This window comes from Danio rerio, chromosome 12, assembly GCF_052040795.2.
Source record: "Danio rerio strain M-AB ecotype USA chromosome 12, GRCz13ab, whole genome shotgun sequence".
Lineage (NCBI taxonomy): Eukaryota > Metazoa > Chordata > Actinopteri > Cypriniformes > Danionidae > Danio > Danio rerio.
Genome location: NC_141032.1, coordinates 46077501 through 46099857, shown reverse-complemented (window position 1 = coordinate 46099857; position 22357 = coordinate 46077501). Strand labels below are relative to the sequence as shown.

The window sequence follows — 22357 nt, the reverse complement described above, 5'->3', positions numbered from 1 at the left end:
TTTCATCACTAGTTTTTCATGCAATATTTGCATTTTATGTAGTTTTTCACTTTTTATTTATTTATTTAAGCATGGTAAAAAGTTCCAAATGTAAGAAATAAACAAACATTTGTATTTATTGTAAAATGTTTAAAAAAGTATATTAAAAATAGCAACAAACAATATAGCTAATATATGATAATTATTTTAGCTAACAAAATCAATTGTTGCAGCAAAAATATATATACTGTATATATTTTTTATGTTTGACAAAAGAAAAATGAATTAAAACTACATTAGCAGCAAACAAATTTATATTGTTTATATTTGATACAAAGTTAAAATGTATCAGTTGAAATGTTTAAAAAAACATTTTTAAATAATAAAATATATTAGCTACTAATTTTTTTTCTATTTAATACAATATCTTATTTGTTTATGTAGGTATTGACCTTTATAATTTGTGTGTTTGCAGGATAAGTGTTATCAGTATTGGCCGGATCAGGGCTGCTGGACGTACGGTAATGTGCGCGTCGCTGTGGAAGACTTTACAGTACTGGTGGATTATACCATACGCAAATTCTGTGTGCAATATGTAAGTCTTAATACACTCATACCCACACATCATCTTATTTGATCTCATTTTGTTATGCACAAATACAGTTGTCTTTGTTGCATTATGTTGCTATGCCATGACTTTGTGTTCCAACTGCTGACAACGTATGCATTACTTTTGCAGTTATTGGTACATTTTTAGCTGATTGTGCTGAAGAATTCATTTCCATCATGAAACACCTCTTTGCATTATGCTTTTGCATGTCGATAAAGTGATGTATTGCTCAAATAATATATTTTCTTTAGTAAAAATAACAGACCTATGGCCTACATTATATGGCAGACGACACAATCTAAACTAAAAACATGATGCTTGTCAGGAGTGTCGCAGAAAATGTAAAACTTGGGGGGGTGAAGTATATAAACTATAGGCTACATTATTTAAACATTCATTACAGGGCCGGAGTGGGACTCATTTTCAGCCCTGGAGTTTCAAGCCAGACCGGCCCACCTCAGTTCACGACTGATTCCAATTCAGTTTCTAATAGCACTATCACGTCTTTTTCAAGAAAACAGCTGCTTCAGAAATTCAAATGTTCAACAGCCCTAACAGTATTATATGCCTTAACAATAAAAATGAAAAAAGAAAAAAAACTTTTCAGGCGAGATTCGAACTCGGGAACGCGGCATTAAAAGGCTACGTCCATACCACTGGACCACAATGGCGTTATTACAATGAGAGTAAAAAATAACTAATGACTTGCGACCCTTAAAACACAACACTACTTTCTTTTAAAGCTCAATCTTTTTCTCCCATTTTTAGATTTCTGATCAAGTTATGTCAGATTTATTAATGTAGTGAATCATTTAATTTCATTGAGCAGGTGTATTATTCATTTTATTTGAATTCTTATATTCACTAAGTTGCCACTGTTTGGGGTCGATAGTTACATTACATCATCATCATTAACGTTAGTTAAACTGCAGGCTGCATTTTTCTCACGGGGCTGCGAGAAAATAAATAAAAAGAGCGGCGCTGCGACAAAATAATGAATAAAAAGAGTGAAGCTATGGTCAAATAAATAAATAGAAGAAAAAAAGTGTGACTGCTGAGAGTGCAAGCAGCTAGGGCAGGGGTCAGCAACCCGCGGCTCTAGAGCCGCATGCGGCTCTTTAGAGCTGCCCTTGTGGCTCCCTGAAGTTTTTTCAAAAATGTTCAAAAAGATGGGGAAGGTTAGTATATATTTTTGTTTTAATAGGATTTCTATAGGAGGACAAACATTTTTAACGTTTTCAAATGCTGTAAAAGTGTGTAGGATTAATATTTAATTTCAACATTTCTGTCAACGAAGATTTGCCTCATAGCCTGCGCCACAGGTTTCTATTAGCAGGGCGGGATGCCAGGCAGGTGGCTGTTGTAAACAAACCGGGAGATAATAAAGCACGGAAAACCGTTCACAGATGGTGACTACATGAAGGAGTCATTCATCAACATATTAGAACACCTATTTGCAGACTTCAAAAACAAAACCAAGATAATACAAAAAATTTAAGATATACCTCTCTCCGCTAAGACAGTGAAGGAAAGGGCTATTAAAAAGGCAGGTAACATCACCGATCAGCAAACCAAGGACATTAATTCAGTGCCAGCATACTCAATTGCCTGTGATGTGACCGATATTCAATGCGCTTTTATGCAGGTATGTGAACTCTGATGGCCCGCAAGAAGAAATTATCAAATTAATATCACTGAAAGACCAGAGGCTGTGCTGAAGTGTGAAAATGACAACAAAATAAACACCAACCACCTGATTTCAGTGGCTATTTAATCATGAAGGCTCATTATGTATTTGTAGCCAACTTAGTCATTTTGATAGTAGGCTAATATAGCTACTATAGATACATACAGCATGTGTTTCCTACATTATAAGGCTTATATAAGGCTTTACATTTTTTGCGGCTCCAGACATATTTGTTTTTTGTTTTTTTGGTCCAATATGGCTCTTTCAACATTTTGGGTTGCCGACCCCTGAGCTAGGGACACCAGACCGGCCCACCGGGAATTCTCCCGGTCCTCCCGATTAGCCAATCCGGGCCTAATTCATTATGACATGGATATGATCTGTTGTGGTCCAGCTTAAGTTTCCTTTTTAATATTAGGATTTTTCTTTGAAATCTGTACTAGGCAACCACTATTTACCCTAACCGTTGGTAAAATAACCAGCCTTTTAGCAAAGCTCGATATTATCTGGCAGGTTTAAAGCAGACTGAACTAAACCGTCTGAGGCCAGTTTTACTTAATAAACACTCCCTCGCCTAAAGTCAGCGCGAGTGAGACGGAGAAACTGAAAGCATGTCTGAACAATTATTTTTTTTGTCTGAAAAATTATTTTTTTGAATCGAATTTCGTTTGCCATAATTTGTTATTTTATTTTAATGTATTTTTGTTGGTTAGTTATCCACAAAATAAACAAGAATACTTGAGGTGAAGTTCAAAACAAGGTCGGCTTATATGCTTTAGTGCACAAACTGACAAACAGGTCTGTTAAATAAAATATTAAAATAAATAAAATTACGTTGAAATATTCACAGTTTCAGAGTAGCCTATATTAGGCTGAATAATTTTCTGTTAATGAAAATCTATATTACGCCCGTCAGATTCACTTATGTTAATTTAATCAACTTTAATTTAATCTACTTTGACCACAATAAGCCAGGCTTTATAAACTATTAGCAGCACATAACATATTCACCTTGAAAGAATAAACTCAGTCGGAAGGGTGAGAGAACAGAAACTCTTTTTGGGAATAGATTTACTGAGCGGCGCATGATGCTTCTGCGCAGCCGGTGCGCTTGATGAAGCACTTGATGCATCACTGAGACAGCGCACAGCCCGCCGGTATCTGCGGACACTTTCAAACAGCAACTCAAAGGGGAAAAATCAGTGCGTTGAGGATTTTTCCAATGTATTATTGAGCCTTTTCTAATTTAAACTTTCAGGTAGGCCTACTTTGTGTGTGAAGAGCAGGTAATAACCCTTTATACTCCAGTGTTGTGAATTTGATCTGCTGGTCTAACAGACACAGCGCACATGATGTAGAAACAGCAATAAACTCTGGTACGGGTCAAAATTAACCCATTTAATGCAGAACTGAATGCATTTCTCCACTGATTATTAAAACTAACAGGAACAAATAGTCTTGGAAAGTTTTTCGTGTTGTCATGAATGCGACACACGGTTTGAATAGTGAAAGAATCGAGTATGATTGACAGGCGCATCGGCGGGAAGCGCTGAACTGAACATGAATATAACCTCTTGAATATTCATCTTTACTTCACAAAAAAACTGTAGAATGGCTTCAGAACATTTAGGATATAGTAGGCCAACTTGACAACGTTCCAGTGCCTTGTAATAGGCTACCTTCGTGGCTTTTGTTGACTTATAAATTACACAGAATATAGTGCACACGCAAGATTGGATTTGGATCGGTACCAACTGGCCGATACCCGATCCAGCAAAAACATATGGTATCGAACCGATATCCAATCCAAGTATTGGGATCAGTGCATCCCTAGACTCGATCATTATTTAAGCTCGTCATAGAACAAAAAATACAATTCAAACAGTATTCGTCATTGATAAACTTGTGCATGTAGTAACTGAAGCCGGGATAGGCGCAATCATCCTGAATGGATTTATAAAGGGCCTGTGCAATCTTTCCATTACATAATATAACCAAGACAGTGTGTGAACAAAGCAAATAGCCTACACAAACAGTTATTCATCTTTGCACAGTATCTATCTATCTTAAGTAAACACACTTGGTTGTGGTTTAAATCTAACTGAACTGAAACGCTTTATCAGTTTAATTTACCATTTTTATGTATCCTTTTCATTCAATCATTCATTGTCTTGTCGGCTTAGTCCCTTTATTAATACGGGTCGCCACGACAGAATGAACCGCCAACTTATGCAGCTCATTTTTACGCAGCGGATGCCCTTCCAGCTGCAACCCATCTCTGGGAAACATCCACACACACATTCACACACACACTCATACACTACGGACAATTTAGCCTTCCCAATTCACCTGCACCTGTAACCTACGTGAACACAGGGAGAACATGCAAACTCTACACAGAAATGCCATCTGAGCCGAGGATCGAACCAGCGACCCAGTGACCTTCTTGTTGTGAGGCAACAGCACTACCTACTACGCCACTGCATCGCCGATATGTATACTTTTATGAGGCGATAAAATAAATATGTCCCTTGGACTTGATATAGCCCCAGGACTCAGTGTATTCTAAATCCGAACCTGCCCGTGCTAATGTTGCGTTATTAATGAAATAAAATTTTGACAGTGCATTTATTTTACTCTATAATTTGTCATTGGTAAAGTTGCTTTGTTTTTACATGTTATGAGCTTTCAAACAGCATAAGAACATATTTTTTCCTGCAAATAAGTTACTAATTGTGGCATGTTGCAAACTATTAGCGTCTTTTGTTTTACTGATCACATCACCAGCGACTAGCCGACTTTATTTTATAACATGAAAGTCAACTTCCAAAAATCATTCAGCCTCTAATGGCTGCTCGTACGTGAAGATTAAGCTCATTAAACTAGTATAAAACATTATATACAGTATGTGTGTATTCTTGTTTCAGCAGGCCAGTGACGGCAGTAAAAGCCCTCGCCTGGTCACTCAGCTCCACTTCACCAGCTGGCCAGATTTCGGCGTGCCATTTTCCCCCATCGGGATGCTAAAGTTCCTGAAGAAGGTGAAGCAGGTGAACCCGTCGTACGCCGGACCCATCGTCGTGCACTGCAGGTTTGGCTTCATGTGCTCTTAATGCAGGATAAATATAGAGCTGTGTGTGAACACACGCTTCTGCTGTCAAGTCTGAGCGTTAGTGTGAAGTGTGAAGCTATTTAGATGCACACATTTACATGCAAGATATTGCATGTTAATATGCACACATAGTGAACGTGTGTGTAACGTGTGCATGGTTTTATCTCGGAGAAATGTGTTATACACACAATCAATTTTAGTGTTTTAAACGATATTACCAATTCATTTAGTTTTAATTGCTTTACAGTCAGAAATGTTTATGCAGGTTGAATTATTTAGTTTTTAGGACTGGAGAATTAATGACTAATAATGTAACAAATAATCAAACGAAGAAATTCAATAATGAATGAAGAAATTAGGTACATCTATTTTTAAATAGAAGGGATATGAAATCAAATGTGCAGTTATTTACATTTAAAATGTTTCTTTCTATATGTAACGGAGGCCAGCTAGTGTGTGCTGTGCAGGTAAACCTCACTCCTCTGACCTCTAAAGATGCTCTAGCGACAGACGCTAGAGGCCATGGTCTTTAGCCTCTTTGTTAGAGCAACCGACGCCCATGCGGAAGGTCGTTGGTTTGATCCCAGCTCGGAGCGGGTTGGGCGGCGTAGAGCCGGCGGGGTTATATTGGTGTCGTGACCCGGATGGGAGTGAGGTTTGGGGAGTGAATGTAACGGAGGCCAGCTAGTGTGTGCTGTGCAGGTAAACTTCACTCCTCTGACCTCTAAAGGTACTCTAGCGACAGACGCTAGAGGCCATGGTCTTTAGCCTCCTTGTTAGAGCAACCGACTCCCATGCGGAAGGTCGCCTGTTCGATCCCAGCTCGGAGCGGGTTGGGCGGCGTAGAGCCGGCTGGCTTACATATAAAATAAATTAACCAATGTTTGCACACAGGAATTATGGATATGATATTATTTTAGGAATTTTAGCAACAAATGAGTTATTTATATATGATTTATTGTGTATTTCATATTAATTGTCTAAATGCAAACTGTATTTTTTTATTAATATTATTTTTATGAATGTATTTATATTGTTTTATATTTATTTTGTATTTAAGTAAACATTTTATTAAAATGTTTATAAAAAAAGTAAAATGTTTATGTTAGCTATGTAACACAGTTGATAGAAATTCAGACAAAGAAATTGATTAATGAAAGAAAGAAGGATATACACTCACCGGCCACTTTAATAGGTACACCTTCAGAACTGCCTTTATCCTTCATGGCATAGATTCAACAAGGTACTGGAAATATTCTTCAGAGATTTTTGTCCATATTGACATGATAGCATCACGCAGTTGCTGCAGATTTGTTGTCTGCACATCCATGATGCGAATCTCCCATTTCACCACATCTGAAAGGTGCTCTATTGGATTGAGCTCTGGTGACTGTGGAGGCCATTTGAGAACAGTGAACTCATTGTCATGTTCAAGAAACCAGTCTGAGATGATTCACGCTTTATGGCATGTTGCGTTATCCTGCTAGAACTGTGGTCATAAAGGGATGGACATGGTCGGCAACAATACTGATGTAGGCTGTGACGATGGCGTTATGCTCAGTTGGTACTAAGGGGCGCAAAGTGTGCCAAGAAAACATCCTCCACACCATTACACCACCACCACCAGCCTGAACTGTTGATGGAAGGCAGGATGGATCCATGCTTTCATGGTGGTCACGCCAAATTCTGACCCGACCATCCAAATGTTGCAGCAGAAATCAAGACTCATCAGACCAGGCAATGTTTCTCCAATCTTCTACTGTCCAGTTCGGTGAGCCTGTATGAACTGTAGCCTCAGTATTCTGCTCTTAGCTGACAGGAGTGGCACCCGGTGTTGTTCCCTGCTGCTGTAGCCCATCTGCCTGAAGGTTGGACATGTTGTACTTTCAGAAATGCTCTTCTGCAGACCTCAGTTGTAACAAGAGCTTATTTGAGTCACTGTTGCCTTTCTATCAGCTGGAACCAGTCCAGCCATTTTCCTCTGACCTCTGGCATCAAGGCATTTGCACCCACAGAACTGCCGCTCACTGGATATTTTCTTTGTAAACCCTAGAGATGGTTGTGCGTGAAAATCTCAGTAGATCAGCAGTTTCTGAAATACTCAGACCAGCCCGTCTGGCACCAATATCCATGCCACGTTTAAAGTCACTTAAATCCCCTTTCTTCCCCATTCTGATGCTCAGTTTAAACTGCAGCAGATCGTCTTGACCATGTCTAGAGTTTCTGCAATGTGGTTGGCTGATTAGACATTTGCGTTAACGAGCAGTTGTACAGGTGTAATAAAGTGGATGAGTGTTTATAGAAGTATATATAAGCAGTGATGTGAAATCAAATATTTTATCGGTAACAATTTATTTTGATGGTCCATTTGATTATTAATAGACAATCTGCTGAATATCTGTTTATACTGCTCCTTCAACAGATATTTAACTGACTATAAGAAACTTTGTGAGTACATGTCAACTTACAGTAAACCTAACCCTAACCTAACTGTCCACTTATAATCTAATAAGAATTATTTGGCATGTAGATGCAATGTAACTTAAATTCATCAAAATAAAGTGTGACCCATTTATCCAATTATAATTGTAAATTTGCCTTTCTGTACTATAAAATATACATGAAACTATAATTTATACTATACAATATACAAGAAATTTTTATACATGAGTTATAAAAAAGTGTTTATGTGTGTGTGTGTGATGTGTAATTTTGTTCTTTTTAATGTACTTTTATTTTAGTTAAACTTTATTTGTGTTACTTTTAGTTAAAATACGAACATATAAAAATAAATCTAAAATAATTACTGTACATTAGCTGCCAAAAAGTTTACATTTGTCACTGTGGTTTTGTCTTCACAGCATTTGCCTGACCAAAAAAAAAAAAAAAAGCTGCACAACATATCACACTTCATATGAGTATTTCATTTCAAACAAGGAATACAAGACACAACCAGTTATACAGTCTCTTATTAAAAAGCTTGACTTGACATTGAAGTATCATCATCAAACTTCCTCAAACTTTGTCTCGGTTTAGCAAAGTGGCAGTGAAGTGCGCATTTGAATGTAAATCTGCTGGTGAAAGGACACGTTTAGCATAAGTTCCACCCACAGTAATGATTTTTGTGACCCCGCGGACCCTCATGCGTCAGTCTGAGCGCGTCGCTCACGCATGCATGATTTATGCATCACACAATGATATACATTATGCAGAGCGATTAGCATGTGATTTGAATTAGCTGATTGCTCAAACACACGAAGTGCAGAGATGTAGGTCAGGTCTGGGTTTGGAGACACAATAGCCAGTCTGTTTTCCTCATCAGTGTGTGTGTGTCTATTGTGTTTCTCTGTCCTAAAAACAACACAACACACAATCCTGTCAAAAAAGAGTTTGTTTATTGGCTCGCTTGACCACTGCTGCCCTCTGGTGGAGGATCAGGAAAGTGTTTGTGTGCCAAATAGAGAAACGCAAGTGCTTGTCTGAGTGTGATTGTAGATTTATTGCTGGGTCACAGTTGTAGTTGATTTTCATCAGCAAAAAAAATACTTTATTGCATTTTATTGCATGCATGTTGAATTATTTTTGGGACTCAAGAATTAATGACTAATAATTTTATGATCTATATATATATATATATATATATATATATATATATATATATATATATATATATATATATATATATATATATATATATATATAATATATATATATATATATATATATATATATATATATATATATATATATATATATATATATATATATATATATATGTAGATCCATTAGTGACTATAGGCAATGTATTTTGGTGCATTTAAAAAAAAACAGGTTCATTAAACAGATATATTTATTAAAAATAATAATTTAGTCACCAAACATCTTGAGAAATTGAAAGATAATACAACTACATTCAAGCAAAAAAATTGCAAAAAAATTAAAACCTACAAAATGTCAACTTTTTTTTTTTTTTTTTTGCTTTTCTTGATTTTTCCTCTTTTTAAAATTTTTATTCAATATATATTTTTATAACATATACATTTGGATTTACTAGTTTTTGGACCGTTATCACAAGTTATTTTATGGATAAGCTCAAAATTTGGCATCAGTACTGATTAATCTAATGTATATACACAGATAAAATATGTATGTGTGTGTGTGTGTGTGTGTCTATGTATATATATATATATATATATATATATATATATATATATATATATATATATATATATATATATATATATATATATATATATATATTACTCTTTTTTTTCGGCTTAGTCAGAAATCTGAATTATTAGTCCCCCTGAATGATAAGCGCCCTTGTTTATTTTTTTCTCCCAATTTCTGTTTAACAGAGAGAAGATTTTTTCAACACATTTCTGATCATAATAGTTTTATTAACTCATCTCTAACAACTGATTTATTTTATCTTTGCCATGATAACAGTAAATAATATTTGACTAGAAACTTGTCAAGACACTTCTATACAGCTTAAAGTGATATTTAAAGGCTTAACTAGGTTAATTATGTCAACTAGGCAGGTTAGGGTAATTAGGCAAGTTATTGTATAACGATGATTTGTTCTGTAGACTATTATAGACTACTAAAAATATATTGTTCATAAGGGCTAACAATTTTGACTTTAAAATGGCTTTAAAATGGCTTTTAAAAAATAAAACAAATAACACTTTCTCTCAAAAAAAAAAATATTATCAGACATACTGTGAAAATTCCTTGCTCTTTTAAACATCATTTGGGAAATATTTAAAGGAAAAAAAAATCAAAGGGGGAGCTAATAATTGACTTTAACTATATATATATATATATATATATATATATATATATATATATATATATATATATATATATATATATATATATATATATATATATATATATATATATATATATATATATATATATGTGTGTGTGTGTGTGTGTGTGTGTGTATTCTCATAGGGCTTAATGGCCACATATGTGGACAGGACATTTTAGCTCTTAAATGGCTATTTAAAATACCTTAAATGTTTTATATTTTAGACATACAGTGTCATCCTGCAACAGTTTTGCAGCATATGAACTGTCCCAAACACTATTTTTAACTGTCCAAAATGGGGAAAAAAAGGTTTTTACTCTCTGATAGTCAAAGCAAGTTCAAAACATGTATATGTTATATATGCATTAAAAAAACAGCCAGGGAAAAGGGTTTTATGTAAATTCGGACCACGAGTCCACATATATGAACATCATTTTTCTGTAAAAGTACATCGTATGAAAAGTTGATACTTAGGTTTGATTCTAATTAGGTTACAATAAGCCCAGATAGCAAAGAGAATAAAAAATGTATGTAAAAAAAACACCTAACAAGGGGAGAACATACAAACTCCACACAGAAATGCCAACTGGCCCAGCCGGGACTCAAACCAGCGACCTTCTTACTGTGAGGTGACAGCGATACCAACTGCGCCTCCGCGGCACATATATATGTATTTCTGAATGTAAAATATTAGTTGAATTCCTAATTATGATGACTTAACATAAATAATATAATTATTAAAATACATTATACATGAACATATTACCAATATGATGCATAAAACATTTTTGAATATCATTAATTTATTTTGTCTCTGAATGGGAAAATTCAATCAAAATTAGTGACAGTTTAACTGTAATAAACTAGTAAATTGATCAAAGTATTAAACATAATAAATATGATGAATTAAATATATTGTTTTACATTTGTATGTTCAGTATATAATGCAGTATGTTATTACTTTATATTTTAGGAATTACAATTCTAGTAAATCTACATTTGAATTTCTTTACATTAAAAGAGGATTGGGTTGAAAATGCTTGTAAGAGAATTCACAGAGAGTGAAAATGTTTGTGTCTCTCCATCAGTGCTGGCGTGGGCCGGACAGGAACCTTCATCGTCATTGATTCCATGATTGATATGATGCACACGGAGCAGAAGGTGGACGTGTTCGGGTTCGTGTCCCGCATCCGTGAACAGAGATCTCAGCTCATCCAGACAGACGTGAGGGCGCTTCTCTGTTCTTCAGCACACACTGACTCTATTTATTACAGGCAGACTTAAGAATAGACTGAATACAGTATATGAAATGTGTGTGTTTATGTGTGCATGTGTGTGTACATGTGTTTGCGTGTTGCTGTGTGTGTGTTTGTCTGTGTTTGTTTGTTTATGTCTATGTGTTCTTGTGATTGTGTGTTTTTGTGTAATTGTGTGTTTCTGTGTGTGTGTAGTTGCAGTACTCGTTCGTCTATCAGGCTCTGCTGGAGTATTTTCTGTATGGAGACACAGAGCTGGACGTCTCTTCTCTTGAAGGACACCTGCAGAAACTGCACAACACCAATGCTCCGCTGGACCGCGTCGGCCTCGAGGAGGAGTTTAAGGTCAGCTTCTTCACTCACACTCATCCCTCAAACAGCACCTTTACATACACACACTGATGTTTCTAGACACCTGCTTTATGTGTCTATTTTTAACATTGCAGAAAAGAAAGTTTGAGGGAATTGCCAAGATGCACATAGATTTTGAAAATGCACGAAAAAATGTACGTGCACAACTGAGTAGGAAAAACTTTTTATTTTATAAGAAAAAATGTGTATAAACTACAATTGCAACACTGTATAAATTCCAGGATGCACATCAAAAAAGTCATACAATTTTATTTGAATAAATTGTGTGATAACAGAAATGTGCATGATGGGGCAGCATTAATGGACAAACCAGTGTTTCAAGTACATTGCAAATCACCAGGGGCCTCATGTATCAACGCTGCGTACGCACAAAAACTTTGCATACGCCATACACTCACGTTTAAATTTACTAACAATGAAATAAACGTGGGAATGTGCACTGGTCCACACTAACTTCATGCCTGACCTGCATTTCTTGTGTCCTAGAGGATGTTGTGTTAAATTGCACACTCCAAAGTGTCTTTGAGCCGTGCAGTGGCAGCTGTATGAGGCGGGATCATCCACATGTCTAGCAGGTTTATAAGGTTTCCATACCATGCAGTTGACCAGCCAAACATTAAAGCGCAATTTGCAGCGGTCGCCGGTTTTCCCAATGTAATCGGAGCGATCTCCATTCAATCGAAGATTTCCATTCAATAAATGTGCTAAAAAAATATGATACACGCACTTATTAATGATTCCTACTTGTCTTCCTCGTGATGAAGAGTAGGCAAAATCTTATATGTAGCTGGGGGAAAAAAAGAAGAAAGAGTTCATCAGACGCTGGATTCGAACCGAGTTCATGCTCGAACATATCAAAACATGTTGCCATGTGCTTTATGAGCTACACCACTCACGCTGTTTAAGTCAATACAACATTTTACACCTATACATTGCACTATTTCTTTTTTAATCCACTCAGTGCAATGTTCAGACCCAACTGTGTTAACCGCGTCAGCTAAACTCTCCCACTCTATTTTTTTCTTTTGTTATTAATTCCGGAGGACAAACTTGCAAATAACACCGCTTTTCTCCGGTCTACCTCCGAAAGCAGCACCTCCAAATCACATTCTGTTCAAAGTTTCTCTTCTTGCTTGCTTTTGTCATTGCTTTTTCTTTGGGTTTTGCCAAAGTAGAGTCATTAGTATATTCATACTGGGGAGGAGGCAGGGAGGGGTATTGCGCTTGTGCATGTTGCTCTCAGTTTCACGTTTATTTGGATATACAAAAAGAATATGCACAAAAACTTTGTGTACGCCAGATTTCATGCTTATGTTTGGATTTACTAATGATGAAATGAACATGAGTATGTGCGTTGGTCCACGCCAACTTCGTGTCTGACGTACGTGCATTTATTGTGTGTGTTTGTTTTATTTCCATTGGCGACTCCTAGAGGCAATTATGTTAAATTGCACACTACAAAGTATCTCTGAGCCATGCAATGGCAGCTGTATGGGTTGGGATCATCCGCATTTTGTTTAAAGGTACAGTTTATATACAGTTGAAGTCAGAATTATTACCCCCCCTGAATTGTTCACCCTTCTGTTTAATTTTTTTCCAAATTTTTATTTAACGGAGAGCAGATTTCTTCCACACATTTTTAAACATAACAGTTTTAATAACCCATTTCTAATAACTGATTTATTTTATCTTTGGCTTGATGACAGAAAATTATATTTGACTAGATATTTTTCAAGACACTTCTATACAGCTTAAAGTGACATTTATAGGCTTAACTAGGTTAATTAGGTTAACTAGGCAGGTTAGGGTAATTAGGGAAGTTATTTTATAACGATGGTTTGTTCTGAAAACTATCAGAGAAAAAAAAATTAGCTTAAAGGGGCTAATAATTTTGTCCCTAAAATGCTTTTTAAAAATTTAAAACCTGCTTTTATTCTAGCCGAAATAAAACAAATCGGACTTTCTTCAGAAGAAAAAACATTATCAGACATACTGTGATAATTTCCTTGCTCTGTTAAACATCATTTAGGAAATATTTAAAAAAGAAAGAAAAATTCAAAGGGGGCTAATAATTCTGACTTCAACTGTATCTGACTGTTTGTTTTAAATAACAAAATTATTTATTGTATATAAATCATACATTTTAATAAAAGAATTGCTGCTGTGAAGAAAATATAAAACTGTGTATGGAAAGCATCGTCAATACACAGTGATGCACCGAGATATCGAATTGAACCGAATCGATGGCATGATAATCGTAACCGAACCGAACCGTGAGAGCAGTGTAGGTTCACAGCTCAACAAATCAATATTGCAAGTAAATCCCATTTACAAGACTTTATTAATTAATAAACGCATTTCTTAGTAGTGATGTCAAAATGTAATCATCAAAAGTATTTAATTTATGTTGATTGTCATATTTAATAAATCATTAAATGCTAAAGAAGAGTATTGAAACATGCCAGTGGGACACTTTTAGCTCATTTACTATTCACATGCTGTATATAAAGATGTAGCTTTTTAACTGTGGCACTTGTGCTTCTGCTGCACAAGATCAAGAAAACACATTTTATAAATAGTCTTTTGGTCAAAAAAGTGTCAGAGTTTGTACTATATTTCCTCCTTTCTTTCTGCGAAATATGTGCCTTTTCTGACTTGGCATTACGGACATGTTTCTGTCACATTTCACACATGCACAGGGTTCTCACGAGATCATAAATAAATCTGTTTATGCAGTTTCTGGGATGAAACCAAACATTGGGTCAAGCACCATACCTCTGACTCTATGATGGATTAATATGTGTATAAATGTATATTTGTATGTGGAAAAACAGTGCTTTGTTTTATCTGTACTGCATGGCAACGTCTTTACCTAATTTATGAAGAGCACTGTATGTCATTTATCATGTTACTGTGATAAAGAAAATTAGGTTAACACATCCACTGTACATGAACAAGTGCTTATTAGGCATAATGGGGTTTACTAGAGCATTTATTGATAACTGATCTGTATTTGGCCGCTTTTTAAATGGATTTTTATGTTTAATTATTTTATATTTTTTGCAGAAACTGACAAACATGCGTATTATGAAGGAAAACATGAGGACGGGGAACCTGCCTGCCAACATGAAGAAAAACAGAGTCCTTCAGATTATTCCATGTGAGTTAAAGATCAGCTCACATATGAATTGTGCCATTTATCCTTATATCTTCTGCATTAAATATACTGTGACCAATATAATATAATATAATATAAAATAATATAATATAATATAATATAATATAATATAATATAATATAATATAATATAATATAATATAATATAAAAAATATATATTTCTATTAAAACATTACGAAATTACGCATTTAAAAATATATATTAACATCAATATATAGTTTATTTATAAGAAAATAAGAAAATTTGAAATTGCATTAATATAATATAATATCATTATAATATAATATATTATAATATAATATAATATAATATAACATTTTTAAAGAAAATGGAAAATAAGAAATAGAAAAATGCAGTAAAATAGATTTAACATCATTTAACAGTTTAACTGATTAGTAAATTTATTAAAAAATATTTTAAAATTGCATTAATATAATATAATATAATATAATATAATATAATATTTTTTAAAGAAAATGGAAAATAAGAAATAGAAAAATGCAGTAAAATAGATTTAACATCATTTAACAGTTTAACTGATTAGTAAATTTATTAAAAAATATTTTAAAATTGCATTAATATAATATAATATAATATAATATAATATAATATAATATAATATTTTTTAAAGAAAATGGAAAATAAGAAATAGAAAAATGCAGTAAAATAGATTTAACATCATTTAACAGTTTAACTGATAAGTAAATTTATCAAAAAATATTTTAAAATTGCATTAATATAATATAATATAATATAATATAATATAATATAATATAATATAATATAATATAATATAATATAATATAAAGAACATAGAAAATAAAAAATATTTTTATTAAAACATTAAAAAATTACACATTTAAAAATATATATTAACATCAATATACAGTTTATTTATATGAAAATAAATAAGAAAATTAGAAATTGCATTAATATAATATAATATAATATAATGTAAAAAAGGAAAAATGCATAAAAATATATTTAACACCAATATTCATAGTTTAACTAATAAGTAAATTTATAAAAAAATATTTGAAATTGCATTAATATAATATAATACATTTATAATATAATATAATATAATATAATATAATATAATATAATATAATATAATATAATATAATATAATATAAAAGTTTATATTTATTAATAAAATATTTATTTGAGTAGCCAAAAAAGCACTATATAAATGTAAATAATATTAATAATTTTTGTTGTTGTTGTTGTTATTATTATTATATTACTAAATAATTATACAATTATTTCTGCTGGATAAATTTATTGAATGTTATTAAGATTATTTATTTATATATTTTCTTCATAATACAGTTTAGATCCAACTTATATATTGTACATGGTAATTTATAAACAGCTTTAATGTTTTTAAAGCTATAAACCATGTCTAAGAGTGAGGTTTGTCATCTGAATAAACCTCGTTTGCAGCTGTCAGTTGTATGTTGTTGTGCTTCTCTACTTTGTTTACAAGGAAGTTAATCAGAAATCTCTGTTCCTTTTCTTGTTCTGCCTTCGGTTGTAATCGAGAGACACGCAGCTCAAAACACCCAGAGTTTATGCTAGAGGTCAGTCGGGTCATTTAATGGGTTTTCTCATCCGTGTGTTCAGATGATTTCAATCGAGTGATCCTGTCCATGAAAAGAGGCCAGGAGTTCACAGATTATGTCAACGCGTCTTTCATTGATGTGAGTATTTCAGTTTCACAGTGGTGACATTTTATGAAAGGAGAACATTGTTTTCTTTAAAAGATTAAAACAATTTAAGCTCTCCAAGGGGGCATTTATTGAATAAAAATACAGTATTTTTATTTTAAATAATAACTTATTATATTGCAGTAACTAAAGATATTCCTAAAGATGTTCAGTAACCAAACTCTTACTTTAATAGATATGACTGTTTAATAAAACTGTTTTGTTTAAATGTACCAACCACATTATTGCCTTTGTTTCAAGGGTGTAGATTTGCTCTTTACATTGGTGGGGACATACATCCATAGCGCATGCATAGAACAGCACAAATTCTCTTTCATGCTTTTAAAAACATGAATAAAAGAATTAAACACTTAATAATACGAATAACAATTAATGAAATGCGTCCCATTCTGCAAAAGTCAATTTACATGATTTTACTGCAATCTGGCTTTGAGAATGAATGTAGAGAAATTTAAAGAGGCATGAGATGCAATTTAATCGTTTTACCCAATTATCATGAAAAATCTGAAGAAAAAAAACTGATTTTCGAATAATTGCACAGCCTTGGTTAATATTATTATGGTGGACTTAACTGAACCTGACTTTAAAAACTTGACTCTTTGAAAAGTTGCTACTTATGTCCAGCGAAAGAGGACTGGGAAAATTCCTTGTTATGGCCCTTTCCACATTCAAATGTAATTACAGCTGTCATTAACAGCATAAATAGATCCAGACAATCACACTGTCCTCATGTGTTTTGATTGAACCCTTTCTGCATGTCTGAATGGGGACCCTTTCTGCATTATTGGTGGGGACATTTCAGTAATTGCTGGATATTGGTGGGGACACATCCCCTCCGTCCATGCCAAATCTACGCCCTTGCTTTTTTTTACTCAGAATTGGATAAAAATATTTATATGTTACATAAATATAGTCACTTTTTCTAACGTTAATGCATTATACTGTAGATATAAAGTCAAACAACATGAATAAAAATGAATAAATTATTGTCAAATTATTAATTTCTTTAAAAATGTCTTTACTTTATTAGTCTGTGTATTGTTATTTTAGATCTTGCTGTGTTTTTCAGGGCTATCGGCAGAAGGACTACTACATCGCCACGCAGGGTCCTCTGGTGCACACCGTGGATGATTTCTGGAGGATGGCGTGGGAATGGAAGTGTCACTCGATCGTGATGCTGACAGAACTGCAGGAGAGAGATCAGGTACACACACACACACACACACACACACAAACACACACACTTGCAAATACATATGTACATACACAAAAAATATGTGTGCACATACAGGCAAATACATACAGTTTAAATCAGAATTATTAACCCTCCTGAGTTATTAGTCATTGTATAACGAGGGTTTGTTCTGTAGACAAACAGAAACAAATATTGCTTAAGGGGACTAATAATATTGGCCATAGAATGGATTTTAAAAAATGTAAACCGCTTTTACTAGCCGAAATAAAACAAATAAGACTTTATCCAGAAGAAAAAATATCATAGGATATACTTTGAAAAAAACAGCTTCTGGTTTATGTGGACATTAAGTCTTTCCTCCTGTATGTTTGTGTGTTGCAGGACAAGTGTTTTCAGTACTGGCCTTCTGAGGACTCTGTGACTTACGGCGAGTTCAGTGTGGAGATTAAAGGAGACACGCTGTGTGAAACCTTCAGCCTCAGAGATCTGGTGCTCACGCACACCCCTGTGAGTCTGTGACCGCTAATTTTCTGTTTAAAGGTCTTCTGAAGTGCCTTAAAATAAACAGCTTTGGTTAATATGTGATGCAATTTCAACTATAACATGAATAGGATTATCACTATTAACACTATTGACAGATTAACACTGTTGCTGTTTTATATACGCCGGTATTTACAAGGGTTTAGACAAATCTTAGTATGAAACTCTCATTTACATGTGAATGAGTGACTGCTTTTCAGGGTTGCAAGGTTTTCAAAGCAGAGTTAGTCCGATGGCCAATCAAACAAGCCAAAAAGCCCAATGCCAATACTCAAAATATTTACAGTTTGTTCATTTACAGCTGGTTGTGGTGATGCTTTTTCAGAACTGCTTGATGCATTTTACATCACCGCATGCATTAAGCAGATTTTCTTTTGAAAAATTACTTCCATTAGTAATTATGAAGCTTAATTAATATTTCATTATTTATCAGGGGTGACGCAGTGACGCAGTGGGTAGCACATTCGCCTCTCAGCAAGAAGGTTGCTGGGTCGCTGGTTCGATCCACGGCTCAGTTGGCGTTTCTGTGTGGAGTTTGCATGTTCTCCCTGCGTTCGCGTGGGTTTCCTCCGGGTGCTCTGGTTTCCCCCACAGTCCAAAGAAATGTGGTATAGGTGAATTAAATGAGATAAATTGTCCGTAGTGTATGAGTGTGTGTGTGGATGTTTTCCAGTGATGGGTTGCGGCTGGAAGGGCATCCGCTGCGTAAAAACCTGCTGGATAAATTGGCGGTTCATTCCGCTGTGGCGACCCCAAATTAATAAAGGGACTAAGCCGACAAGAAAATGAATAAATGAATTATTTATCAGGGATTGCCACAGAGGAATGAACCGCCAACTATTCCGGCTTATGTTTTATGCAGCGGATGCCCTTCCAGCTGCAAACCAGTACTGGGAAACACCCATACACTCTCACATTCACACACACGCACGCATACACTACAGCCAATTTAGTTTATTTAATTCACCTATAGCGCATGTCTTTTGGACTGTTGGGGAAACCCACACCAACACGGGGAGAACATGCAAACTCCACACAGAAATTCCAACTGGCCCAGCTGGGACTCAAACCAGCGACCTTCTTGCTGTGAGACCACTGAGCCACCATGCCACCTAAATTTGTTTGTAAAATTGCTATGGAAGTGAAAACAGCCACAACTGTAGGTTGCGCAGACACAAAAGAAGATACTTTGAAGAAAGCTGAAAACCTGTAAAGGCTGATTTATGCTTCTGCGTCAAACGCACGGGTATGCTCTGGCGCAGGTTGCGTGTGGACGCATAGCTCTCGCGGTGGCAGTCGCCATCCCTGACGCGCACCTCTCAAAAAATGTAACTACACGTCGCATAGCGCAAGCTCTTTGATTGGTCGGCTTGTAGGCGCTGATGGGTGTGGGTGGGACCAAGAGCCGCGCGAGCCAGATTAAGCGAGAGTTTACAAGTATCGAGTCCCATGTAGGAGGTCCAGATGGAAAGTTTTGTTTTGTTTACTTTATGATCAAAGTTGTTGCACGTCCGCCAGTTCCCGCCTCAAAATAAGCGAGTTTGAGCTAGATCTACATTAAGGTAGAGTACCAGCGAAGAAACTCAACACAGAGAAACATAAAAACATACTGCCAGCTAGCATTTTGGAAGTGTTATTGCAGAGCAACACAATCAGTACTCAAAAGTTTAAATGCACAGCAACGCACGAGGCATGCGCCGTGGGTCACTCGATGCAGAAGTATAAACCAGGCTTAACCTGTATAGTGTTTATTTTTCCTTCTATGGAAGTCAATGGTTACAGGTTTTCAGCATTCTTCAAAATATCTTCTTTTGTGTTTGAGAGAAGTAAGAAACTCATAAAGGGTCGCTGGTTCAAGTCCCTGCTGGGTCAGTTGGCATTTCTTTGTGGAGTTTGCATGTTTCCTCTGCTGTTTCCCCCACAGTCTAAACACATGTGCTGTAGGAGAATCGAATAAACTCAATTTGGCCGTAGTGTATGAGTGTGAATGAGTGTATGGGTGTCTCCCAGTACTGGGTTTCAGCTGGAAGGGCATCCGCTGTGTAAAACATATGCAGGATAAGTTGATGGTTCATTCAGCTGTGGCGACCCCTGATCAGTAAAGGGACTAAGCTGAAAAGAAAATGAATGAATGAAGGAAGAAACTTGTTAAAACCACTCGAGAGTAAGTAAATAGTGAGTAAATTTTTATTTTTGGGTGAACTATCCCTTTAAGCCTATTAAGAGTATTGATATTAACACCCAGAATGCTTTTATTTTGACTTCATTTTGACTTTTTAGTATTTTTACTATGCTTTTTTTCTATACGAGTTTTAAAAGGTCTTTGTTAAAGTGTTGTGCTGCCAGCAATGATGAACTAAACCAAGCAGAAACACCGAGAATCACAACATTGCAAACTATATCTCAAGCAAAGCAGAATCTGAAAATCAGACCATTTTCATCATCTCACCATCAAAGTTTTTTTTGGGGGGAGTGAATATGTGGATTTACTGTGTGTGTTTTGTTCAAAAGGAGAAGCAGACGCGTTTGGTTCGACACTTTCATTTCCACGGTTGGCCAGAGATCGGGATCCCAGCCGAAGGTAAAGGGATGATCGACATCATCGCAGCGGTTCAGAAACAGCAGCAGCAGTCGGGAAACCACCCCATCATTGTGCACTGCAGGTACAACACACACACACACTCCACTCGCTGTCTAAAACTACTGATACTGTATGATGGATTGTATGATGAACTATTTTAGAAAGGCTTTATCTCTGAAACCTTCATGAAACTGATGTGTGTTTTTCCCACTGTCTGTCTGTCTGTGTGTGTGTAGTGCGGGTGCGGGTCGGACCGGTACGTTTATTGCTCTCAGTAATATCCTGGAGCGAGTGAAAGCCGAGGGTTTGCTGGATGTGTTTCAGACTGTCAAGAGTTTACGAATGCAGCGGCCACACATGGTGCAGACAGTGGTATGTGCAATTAATAATAATATTTTAAACATATTTGTGTTTAATATTCCTCCCATTATTATGAATCATATGTTTAATACCAATTTAAATGTATTTTATTTTCATTTAATAAAAGGGATATAAATGAATATATATTTCAATAATGAGTAAAGTAATAAATAATCATTAATATTAAAACAATCCAAATTTATTTTACTGTAATTATCATAATTAATTTATGTATATATATATATATATATATATATATATATATATATATATATATATATATATATATATATATATATATATATATATATATATAAAATATTATTATTATTATTATTATATGTTTTACATATTTTTCTCTGTGTCTCTGTGCAGGAAAGTAAAAGCTTCTAGTACCTCAAAAATTGTCATTATTATCCTAACTGTTATTTATTTATTTATTCATGTTAACATGTAATGTAATGTAATGTAATGTGTATTTATATAGCGCATTTATTGTGTATGGCCATACACCCAAAGCGCTTCACAATCATGAGTGGGGGGTCTCTTCACACCACCACCAGTGTGCAGCATCCACTTGGATGATGTGACGGCTGCCACAGGACAACGGCGCCAGTGCGCTCACCACACACCAGCTATTGGTGGAGTGGAGGGACAGTGATAGAGCCAGTTCGGTGGAGAGGGGATGATTGGGAGTCCATGATCGTAAGGGCCGATAGAGGGACTTTGGCCAGGACACCGGGGTTACACCCCTGCTCTTTCACGAAAAGTGCCTTGGGATTTTTAATGACCACAGAGAGTCAGGACCTCGGTTTAACGTCTCATCCGAAAGACGGCGCCCACTGACAGTGTAGTGTCCCCTTCACTTTTACTGGGGCATTAGGACTCACACAGACCACAGGTTGAGCGCCCCCTGCTGGCCTCACTAACACCACTTC

At 35.1% G+C, this 22357-nt stretch overlaps 1 protein-coding gene across 11 annotated transcripts in view; it reads left to right on the top strand.

Moving 5' to 3' along the window:
- ptprea (protein tyrosine phosphatase receptor type Ea) overlaps positions 1 to 22357 on the top strand; it is a 189084-nt gene that overhangs the window by 165528 nt on the left and 1199 nt on the right. For 6 of the 11 annotated variants that reach the window (XM_087276918.1, XM_087276915.1, XM_087276919.1 and 3 more), the window contains 10 exons: positions 455 to 574; positions 5204 to 5367; positions 11296 to 11431; positions 11659 to 11808; positions 14902 to 14995; positions 16640 to 16716; positions 17813 to 17947; positions 18320 to 18445; positions 20990 to 21141; positions 21296 to 21431. In XM_087276918.1, coding sequence (XP_087133044.1) covers positions 455 to 574; positions 5204 to 5367; positions 11296 to 11431; positions 11659 to 11808; positions 14902 to 14995; positions 16640 to 16716; positions 17813 to 17947; positions 18320 to 18445; positions 20990 to 21141; positions 21296 to 21431 — 1290 coding nt within the window. The remainder of the gene's footprint in view (positions 1 to 454; positions 575 to 5203; positions 5368 to 11295; positions 11432 to 11658; positions 11809 to 14901; positions 14996 to 16639; positions 16717 to 17812; positions 17948 to 18319; positions 18446 to 20989; positions 21142 to 21295; positions 21432 to 22357) is intronic. The other 5 variants (XM_087276920.1, XM_087276917.1, XM_087276921.1 and 2 more) reach the window with 1 other exon arrangement.